Source organism: Photinus pyralis, unplaced genomic scaffold (genome assembly GCF_008802855.1).
Source record: "Photinus pyralis isolate 1611_PpyrPB1 unplaced genomic scaffold, Ppyr1.3 Ppyr1.4_LG10, whole genome shotgun sequence".
Taxonomy (NCBI): Eukaryota; Metazoa; Arthropoda; class Insecta; order Coleoptera; family Lampyridae; genus Photinus; species Photinus pyralis.
Window position 1 is genome coordinate 14,520,870 of NW_022170250.1, and position 10,365 is coordinate 14,531,234.

The 10,365-nt window shown below is 33.6% G+C and overlaps 1 protein-coding gene across 1 annotated transcript; it reads left to right on the plus strand.

Moving 5' to 3' along the window:
• Window positions 1–378: 378 nt before the first annotated feature.
• On the plus strand, window positions 379–1,678 carry LOC116162211 (sulfotransferase 1E1-like). The gene is made up of 5 exons (XM_031475766.1): window positions 379–624; window positions 670–760; window positions 806–965; window positions 1,010–1,130; window positions 1,180–1,678. Exons 1-5 carry the CDS (start codon window positions 417–419, stop codon window positions 1,590–1,592), a joined length of 993 nt encoding a protein of 330 aa, XP_031331626.1. The 5' UTR covers window positions 379–416; the 3' UTR covers window positions 1,593–1,678.
• The last annotated feature ends 8,687 nt before the right edge of the window (window positions 1,679–10,365 follow it).

Consider the following 10,365-nt stretch of genomic DNA (forward strand, 5'->3'; position numbering starts at 1 on the left):
AAGGGTTTCGAGGAATTTAAGGATTTCCAGGATTTCAAAGATTTCCAGAATTTCAAGGATTTCAAAGATTTCAGGGATTTTAAGGATTTCAGGGGTTTCAAGGATTTTAAGGCTATCAAGGGTTTCAAGGAATTCAAGGATTTCCAGAAACGCCATTTGGGATATGTAACTCCCCTGCTACTGGGAGGATTAGGCGTTCTAGAACAGTGAACCTTGTTTTGGTTTTAGGAGAGTATGTGATAAGGTTTGATAAAATAGGAAGGAGGATATTGTCGATAATTTACTGTTATCACCAAATATGCGTGGACTGAAAGGTCAAACAGTAAGTAGTATCTTATCTCGAATGGCCCAATAAATGCCATTCAAATTGTAAATGAGTAAAGGTAATAGAAAACAAACGGACGTGTATATTGGAAATGTTTAATGTGCAAAAGGAGGAAATTTCCGACGACGAAGTTGGCAAAATCATTAAGAAGGATTTTGAAAATGGGCTCATTAACGAATATCTGTTATTTGGAGAGGATCGCGTTTGTCTGCCAAGATATTTCGAGCAAAGAGCCGCAGATGTTGATGCCCTCGAAATCAGTAACGATGACGTCATCCTGGCGTCATTTCCAAAATCAGGTACGACCCAATTTTACTTTCGTCCGCTAATACCTACCGATTTAGGTACAACGTGGGTGAGGGAAATGGTGTGGCTTATCGAAAATGACCTGAATTACGAAGGAGCTAAGGTTGACTTACGCGAACGATTCCCCGAGTAAGAGAGACCGAGAATTTGTCCCTTCCTAAGCGATTTTCCTAGGCTACCCGGAATTTTCAACCCAAGGTTTGAGGCAAACGATCCCAACTTCGGCATTGTACTTAAGGAGTTCAAAGCAGCAAGTGGAAGGAGGCTCATCAAGACTCACTTGCCATTTTCCTTGTTACCTAGGCAAATAAGAGATGGGACAAAGACACCGAAGGTATTTCGAACCTCAATTCAAACGACACTTACTTGCTCCTGTAGATTATCTTTGTGATGCGAAACCCGAAGGACGTGTTCGTCTCTTACCACCACATGGGCCTCCTCATGATGGGCTGGCTTGCCAATCGCGAAGACTTCGCCAAGGCCTTTCTGGCGGACAAAGGTTTCTCCGCCCTGTAGGTAGTGACGTAGGTAATATAATTGATTTTTAGTGCTGTACGCACCGTACTGGCAGGTGGTCCACGGTTATTGGACGAGGCGCGCTCTGCCAAATGTTCTCATCTTGAAATACGAGGAGATGATCAAAGATCTTAAGTCCGTCCTCTTAAGGACTTCCGCCTTTTTGGGGAAGGACCCGATGAGCGAGGAGCAACTGGAACGGCTATGTGCGCACCTAAGCTTCGACAGCATGAAAGGGAATCCGGCGGTGAACTCGCAAAAGTTGGTGATGCAGAGGAGGACGTATAACCCCAACGCCAATGGATCCTTCATGAGATCGGGGAGAATTGGAGACTACAAGGCGGAAATGAGTCCTCGGATGGTTAGTGCCTTTGACGCGTGGATTAAGAAGAATATCCAGAATACGGACTTTGACGAACAGTACGCTTACTTCGGCCAAATTTAGTACCTAATTAAAGCTGCCCCCCTACTAGAAATCCACTGTGATTATAACCTAGAATTAGCCTCTGGGCCGTAAATAAATGACCTTATTCCTGGGAATTGGTACACTTTATCACAGGGCCAAGCACAACATCTCCTTATCAATCGTAACTTACTTCTTTCCGTAAAGATCGGGATCCGAGAACGATAGACTTCAAAAATGTAAGGGATCTCAAAGAATTCAATGATCTCAATAATTGAAAGGATTTCAAGGATTTCAGGTGGAAAGGTCCCCAAGTTCTCGAGTTGTAGGGTTTTTGAGCTCTCGGAATTTAGAAATTTGAAAGTCTCGAAGTTCCTTGTAATCCCTGAAATCCTTAAAATCCATAAACGCCTCAAAATCCTCCAAATCATTAAAATCCGTAAAATCCATCCGTAGATCCTTAAAATCCTTAAAATCGTTCAAATCATTAAAATCCCTATAATCACTAAAATTCTTAAAATCCATAAAACCCTTAAAATACTTCAAACCCTTAAAATCACTAAAATCCCTAAAATCCTTAAAATCCTTCAAACCCTAAAAATCATTAAAATCCTTAAACTCCTTAAAATCTCTAAAATCCTTAAAATCATTAAAATCCCTAAAATCCTTAAACTCCTTAAAATCTCTAAAATCCTTAAAATCATTAAAATCCTTAAAATCTCTAAAATCCTTAAAATTCTTAAAATCCTTAAAACCCTTAAAATCATCAAAATCCCTAAAATCATTAAAGTCTCAAAAATCCTTAAAACCCTTTAAATCCATAAAATCCATACAATCCCTAAAATCCTTCAAACCCTTAAAATCATTAAAATCCCTAAAACCCCTAAAATCGTTAAAATCCTTAAAATCATTAAAATCTCTAAAATCCTTAAAATCTCTAAAATCCTTAAAATCATTAAAATCTCTAAAATCCTTAAAATTCTTAAAATCCTTAAAACCCTTAAAATCATCAAAATCCCTAAAATCCTTAAAGTCTCAAAAATCCTTAAAACCCTTTAAATCCATAAAATCCATACAATCCCTAAAATCCTTCAAATCCTTCAAACCCTTAAAATCCTTAAAATCCTTAAAATCCTTCAAACCCTAAAAATCATTAAAATCCTTAAACTCCTTAAAATCTCTAAAATCCTTAAAATCATTAAAATCCCTAAAATCCTTAAACTCCTTAAAATCTCTAAAATCCTTAAAATCCTTAAAATCTTAAAATCCTTAAAATTCTTAAAATCCTTAAAACCCTTAAAATCATCAAAATCCCTAAAATCATTAAAGTCTCAAAAATCCTTAAAGCCCTTTAAATCCATAAAATCCATACAATCCCTAAAATCCTTCAAATCCTTCAAACCCTTAAAATCATTAAAATCCCTAAAACCCCTAAAATCGTTAAAATCTCTAAAATCCTTAAAATCATTAAAATCCTTAAAATCTCTAAAATCCTTAAAATTCTTAAAATCCTTAAAACCCTTAAAATCATCAAAATCCCTAAAATCCTTAAAGTCTCAAAAATCCTTAAAACCCTTTAAATCCATAAAATCCATACAATCCCTAAAATCCTTCAAATCCTTCAAACCCTTAAAATCCTTAAAATCCTTAAAATCCTTCAAACCCTAAAAATCATTAAAATCCTTAAACTCCTTAAAATCTCTAAAATCCTTAAAATCATTAAAATCCCTAAAATCCTTAAACTCCTTAAAATCTCTAAAATCCTTAAAATCCTTAAAATCTCTAAAATCCTTAAAATTCTTAAAATCCTTAAAACCCTTAAAATCATCAAAATCCCTAAAATCATTAAAGTCTCAAAAATCCTTAAAGCCCTTTAAATCCATAAAATCCATACAATCCCTAAAATCCTTCAAATCCTTCAAACCCTTAAAATCATTAAAATCCCTAAAACCCCTAAAATCGTTAAAATCCTTATAATCATTAAAATCTCTAAAATCCTTAAAATCTCTAAAATCCTTAAAATCATTAAAATCCTTAAAATCCTTCCAACCTTTAAAATCATTAAAATCCTTAAAATCCCTAAAATCCTTAACATTCTTAAAATCCTTAAAACCCTTAAAATCCTTTAAATCCTTAAAATCATCAAAATCCCTAAAATCATTAAAGTTTCAAAAATCCTTAAAACCCTTTAAATCCATAAAATCCATACAATCCCTAAAATCCTTCAAATCCTTCAAACCCTTAAAATCATTAAAATCCCTAAAACCCCTAAAATCGTTAAAATCCTTAAAATCATTAAAATCCCTCAAATCCTTAAACTTCTTAAAATCCCTGAAATCCTTAAAATCGTGAAAACCCTTAAAATAACTTAAAACCCTTAAAATCCTTCAAACCCTTAAAATCATTAAAATCCCTAAAATTATTAAAATCCTTAAAACCCTTAAAATCATCCTTAAGACCCTTAAAATTCTTAATATCTTTAAAACCCTTAAAATCCTTAAAATACTTAAAACCCTTAAATTCGTTTAAATTCTTAAAATCCTTCAAACCCTTAAAATCATTAGAATCCCTAAAATTCCTAAACTCCTTTAAATCCACAAAATCCCTAAAATCTTTCAAACCCTTAAAATTATTAAAATCCCTAAAATCCTTAAAATCCCTAAAATCCTTATAATCCCTAAAGTCCCTACAATCCTCGGGTCTCCCAATATTCTCGATATGTTAGAAATCAGTGGAATCCTCGAAATTTTAGGAATCTTGGATATCCTCGCAATCATTGAAACTTTAAAGTTTTTGTCCTTCAAACTCTTGCTGTACTTGAAACCCATGAAGTCGAAATCCTTGACAATCTCGAAATCTTTGAAATCCTTAAAATCCTTAGAATTCCTCGAATACCTGGAATTATTTACCACACTTGCACTTTTCGAAATTTGCGAAATTCTTGAAATCCTGGGAGTCCTAGGAATCCTTGGGATGTTCGAAATCCTAGAGATCCTCGAAATCCTCCATATCTTCAAAATCATTGAAATCCTAGGAATCGTCGACTCCGTCGAAAAACTCGAAATCTCAAAAATTTATGGAATTTTTAAATTTTTTTAAAATTCCGCGCAATCCTTGAAACCCTTGCTATGCTTGAAATACAAGAACTTCTTGAAGTCGTCGAAATCCTTAACGGCCTTGAAACCTTAAAAAACCTTAACATTTACGAAATCCTTTAGACCTTTAAATTCCATTGAATAGCTGGAATTATTGTTCTTAAAATTCCCGAAATCCTAGAAATAACGAAATCCGAGCAATCCTCGGAAGCCTTCAAAACTCGCACATCTTTGAAACCATTGGAAATCTCGAAATAGCCGAAATTCTTGAAATCCGAAGATTTTTTGGAAATTTGGATAATACTCGAAATCACTGTTTTTTTTTAAACTTTAGAATCTTGAAACCTGAAACCTTTTGAATCTTTAGAATCTTTGGAATCTTAGGCATTTTTGGAACTGTTTACAATCCTTGGAATCTCTGGAATCTGTGGATTCTCTGGAATTTCTGCAATCTATAGAATTTTTGGAATCTAAGGGATCTTTGGGATGTTTGGAATTTTTGGGATCACGGGAATCATCTGGAATATCTTGAATCTATGGAATCTTTGGAATCTTTAGAATGTTTAGAACCTTTAGAACCTTTAGAATCTTTAGAATCTTTAGAATCTTTAGAATCTTTAGAATCTTTAGAATCTTTACAATCTTTAGAACCTTTAGAACCTTTAGAATCTTTAGAACCTTTAGAACCTTTAGAATCTTTAGAATCTTTAGAATCTTTAGAATCTTTAGAACCTTTAGAACCTTTAGAACCTTTAGAACCTTTAGAACCTTTAGAACCTTTAGAACCTTTAGAATTTTTAGAACCTTTAGAACCTTTAGAACCTTTAGAATCTTTAGAACCTTTTTAGAACCTTTAGAACCTTTAGAACCTTTAGAACCTTTAGAACCTTTAGAACCTTTAGAACCTTTAGATTTAGAATCTTTAGAACCTTTAGAACCTTTAGAACCTTTAGAACCTTTAGAACCTTTAGAACCTTTAGAACCTTTAGAATTTAGAACCTTTAGAACCTTTAGAACCTTTAGAACCTTTAGAACCTTTAGAACCTTTAGAACCTTTAGAACCTTTAGAACCTTTAGAACCTTTAGAACCTTTAGAACCTTTAGAACCTTTAGAACCTTTAGAATCTTTAGAATCTTTAGAATCTCTAGAATCTCTAGAATCTTTAGAATCTTTAGAATCTTTAGAATCTTTAGAATCTTTAGAATCTTCAGAATCTTCAGAATCTTCAGAATCTTTAGAATCTTTAGAATCTTTAGAATCTTTAGAATCTATAGAGTCTTTAGAACTTTTAGAAAATTTACAACCTTTAGAACCTTTAGAAGCTGTAGTACCTTTAGAACCTTTAGAACATAGAGATTATAACCTTTTGAAACTTTAGAACCTTTAGTACCTTTTGAACATTTAGAACCGTTAGAAACTTTAGAAACTTTAGAACATTTAGGACATTTAGAATCTTTTGAATTTTTAGAACCTTTAGAACTTTTAGAATCTTTAGAATTTTAGAATCTTTAGAATCTTTAGAATCTTTAGAATCTTTAGAATCTTTAGAATCTTTAGAATCTTTAGAATCTTTAGAATCTTTAGAATTTAGAATCTTTAGAATCTTTAGAATCTTTAGAATCTTTAGAATCTTTAGAATCTTTAGAATCTTTAGAATCTTTAGAATCTTTAGAATCTTTAGAATCTTTAGAATCTTTAGAATCTTTAGAATCTTTAGAATCTTTAGAATCTTTAGAATCTTTAGAATCTTTAGAATCTTTAGAATCTTTAGAATCTTTAGAATCTTTAGAATCTTTAGAATCTTTAGAATCTTTAGAATCTTTAGAATCTTTAGAATCTTTAGAATCTTTAGAATCTTTAGAATCTTTAGAATCTTTAGAATCTTTAGAATCTTTAGAATCTTTAGATCTTTAGAATCTTTAGAATCTTTAGAATCTTTAGAATCTTTAGAATCTTTAGAATCTTTAGAATCTTTAGAATCTTTAGAATCTTTAGAATCTTTAGAATCTTTAGAATCTTTAGAATCTTTAGAATCTTTAGAATCTTTAGAATCTTTAGAATCTTTAGAATCTTTAGAATCTTTAGAATCTTTAGAATCTTTAGAATCTTTAGAATCTTAGAATCTTTAGAATCTTTAGAATCTTTAGAATCTTTAGAATCTTTAGAATCTTTAGAATCTTTAGAATCTTTAGAATCTTTAGAATCTTTAGAATCTTTAGAATCTATAGAGTCTTTAGAACTTTTAGAAAATTTACAACCTTTAGAACCTTTAGGAACTGTAGTACCTTTAGAATCTTTTGAACCTTTAGAAACTTAAGAACTTTGAGAACATTTAGAACCCTTAGATTAGAACCTTTTGAAACTTTAGAAACTGTAGAACTTTTAGAACTTTCAGAATCTTTAGAATGTTTAGAATTTTTAGAATCTTTAGAATGTTTAAAATCGTTAGAAACTTTAGAACCTTTAGAATGATTAGAATCTTTGGAATCTTTTGAATCTTTGGGATCTTAGGGATCTTTAGAATGCTTAGAATCTTTAAAACTTTTAGAAAATTTACAACCTTTAGAACCTCTAGAAACTGGCACCCCTCATTTTGTTCTTCACTCTTGTTTTCCTTTTTCCCAGACCTTTAATTTGATATAAGATGTCAAAAGCTGCTTCAAACGGTTTCCGAGATATTGCATGTTTTCGTTACTTGCTTGTGGCAAATTGATAAAAAAATTAAATCGCTTGATGTTATTCTTTTGTTTTTATACTTGTCAAGGTATCTTTCGGAAAAAAGACGGCAAGTCCTGGCCACTATTCAATTACATTCACGGTGTATTAATATTAAATTCAAAAAATCTTCATTAGAGTAACCCAAACGAGCCATTATTGACGAGAAGTATAAGTTCAAGCAGCGAAAATTTGATGTTTAAACATTATCATAATAAAATCGTTGTACTCCAAATTCGACGTAGAATCCGAAAATGTAGAAAAAATAGGGGGTCCCTATTTAAAATAATAAAGTTGATGGCTACTTCCGGTATTTCCGGAAGTGGCGCCATCTTGAAAATATTTTAGTTCAATTCATCATGTGTCAAAACCCCTAAAGGACTTATCAGTTTAGTTTCATTTTCAAAGGTTTTCCATATCTTTCTAACTGACGCTCGTCAAGAATGACCCTGTATATATCCGACTCTCTGAACCCTAAGACTTGCTGAAGCCAATATATAAGTTATTGGAAAATTACACTCTCTAATTCTGACACTCTGTAGACTTTCTATGATACGTAAGGCTTAAACTATTCAACCCGTTAGAGTCTCAAAAATATCAACTACTCTTGATCCAAAGGACGTATGTCACTTTTTATGCAAAATTAATGTAATTTGCTTATACTAAAAACAACCGAACTAAAAATATTGTCCATATCTAAATATCCTAGGTACTGTGAACGAACACGCCAAGAAATGGGGTTGTGTGGACACTGGTGTAGACGCACCATACAGTACAGGGCAACATTCACCCTTATGAATGTGAACACTCTGTAAACCAACAATGTGGGCGTGATTGCAAAAAGTTTTCCCACGCCCAAGAAATCGCATTCTGTACATAGAGCTGTTATCTCTAATTAATTATTTACAAAGGCGCACTGCCAAAAACTGTAATCGCTGTTTAAAATTCTCAATCATCGGCAGATTTTTCGATGAAGCACCGTTCGCCAGCAGTTCAACACAATTAAAATTCCATTTAATTTCATTTACTGTTACCGTAACGTCTTACGGGTAATGGTAAATACAACAAAAAAACTTGTTTCTATTTGTTATATTTCTTTTAAATCGAATCGCGTTCGGTTTACAACCGTTTCAAATCGACCACAAAGCGGCAGCTGCGATCTGCAAAGCGTGAAGGAAACGTTCACGTCTTCTTCATATCGTTGAAGGCGCGCGAGTTGTTCGGCCGCGGCTCGTACGCCAAAAGTGGAAGCCGCACGCGCCGTGACGCAATTTTTCGATTAAATACGCTACCGGTAGTGCAGTTTAATTTCGTTTGTTCGAAAAGATCGAGAATAAAGAAATCCGGAGATATCAACGGCCGGTAAAGCGTCTAACCCACTTCTAATTATTGCAATTGCAAGAGAAATCGAATTATGAACATCATCATCATCATCATCAGTCTGAATCTATATCGCTGAATGTGCGCGAAGGTATAAAAAATATTCATGGTGTGCTTAGAAAACGTTTAATTTGGTTTAAATACATAAATTTTGTGTTCACTTACTCCCGCAAGTCATAACGGAATTAATGCAATTGGATTTTGATTGTCGGTAAGTTCTTTTTCGTTTTGCTTTGTTTTTTTCCCCGCAAAACTGTTTGTCTCGTTAAAATTTTCTGCATTTAAATGTGGGTTAATTGCCGAAATTGTTAGTCAACAGCGGCGGCGGCAAAAAAAAAAGACGGACGAAATTCGTTTCGGAAATTGATATGTGTAAAAGGATGCGCTCCGATCTAATGGCGCGTAAAAATGGAGTCACCAATTTCGAATTCGCGCGCTTCCGCGTGCTCGAAATTGTAAACAAAAGCCGGCGCGTTCTTAAACTTTCTCCAATTTATGTGAACAATGTCGCTTTAGCTTTTGTCAGTTTCAAATTGTCGCGTAGAAATGTCGTCCGGAGTGTTCGGAACCTGTGCAGGAAAAGTTGCACTTACGGTCACAGGTTTCAAGAATGTCGAATGGAGATTTTTCAAAACAGCTTCAGAAGTTGCCGTTTTTAAAACGGCTTCTAGTAGTGGTAGATTTGTGTGAACAATTCAATTTCCGAGTCTAATACAATTTGAATTTAACGCGCAAAATAAGGTACCTATCTAAATGTTATACAGGGTCTTCAAACTTAAGTGGGCACTATCGCCAATACGCTGATTTAAATAAATGCAAGTGGTGTCTTCCAAACACTAATTACTCTTCTAAAAATCATTGCGCAAAATGTATTAATAAACACAGACTTATTTCTTATGTTCTCCTGATACATACCTGCTACACACCTTCTCACGTATAACGTTCTCCTGGTAAACATTTTTAAATATTTGTCCGGATTCTAGAAACCTATCTATGATCTTGCGCGTTACGAATTTTCTTTCCTGGCCCGTTACATCAGGATCACAGAAACACAAGAAAGACTACTTTCCCACATTCTCCTGATACAAGTTTCTTTTTAAATACGGGGAACCTGGATTACAAGAGAAGTAATTCCTTAACAGGCTCTATTTCTCTTGATACATGTTTCTTGAAATAATTATATCAGCGATAACAAAATGGGGTGATGTTCTCCTGATACCAACTGCTCTACCAATTTGTCTTTCAAACTGTCGTGTCAGTCTTAGAGCTTCGCAAGAATGTGAAAAATTTATTTAATAAACACATTCTTGCCTATTCTGATACAAATGCGCTAAAGATATAATTCACACCTTAATTTGTTACATAGATACCTATAAGGTTCTCCTGATAAACATTTCGTCTTTTAAACATCTGTCCGGGATTGAGAAACTTATTTATGATCTTGCGCGTTGCGAATTTCCCTTCCTGGCCCGTTACATCAGGATCACAGAAACAGAAGGAAGACTACTAATTTGTTACGTAGGTACCTATAATGTTCTCCTGATAAACTGTCTTCTTTTAAGCATCTGTCCGGGCTTTAGAAACTTATTTATGATATTGCGCGTTACGAATTTTCCTTCCTGGC

What these genes read in the sequence shown, in the direction of transcription:
- LOC116162211 (XM_031475766.1), top strand. Translation starts at nt 417, where the DNA reads ATGTTTAATGTGCAAAAGGAGGAAATTTCCGACGACGAAGTTGGCAAA. An exon ending in TTACGCGAACGATTCCCCGA is followed by an intron (nt 761 to 805) that starts GTAAGAGAGACC and finishes CGATTTTCCTAG; the next exon opens with GCTACCCGGAATTTTCAACC. An exon ending in ATGGGACAAAGACACCGAAG is followed by an intron (nt 966 to 1,009) that starts GTATTTCGAACC and finishes TTGCTCCTGTAG; the next exon opens with ATTATCTTTGTGATGCGAAA.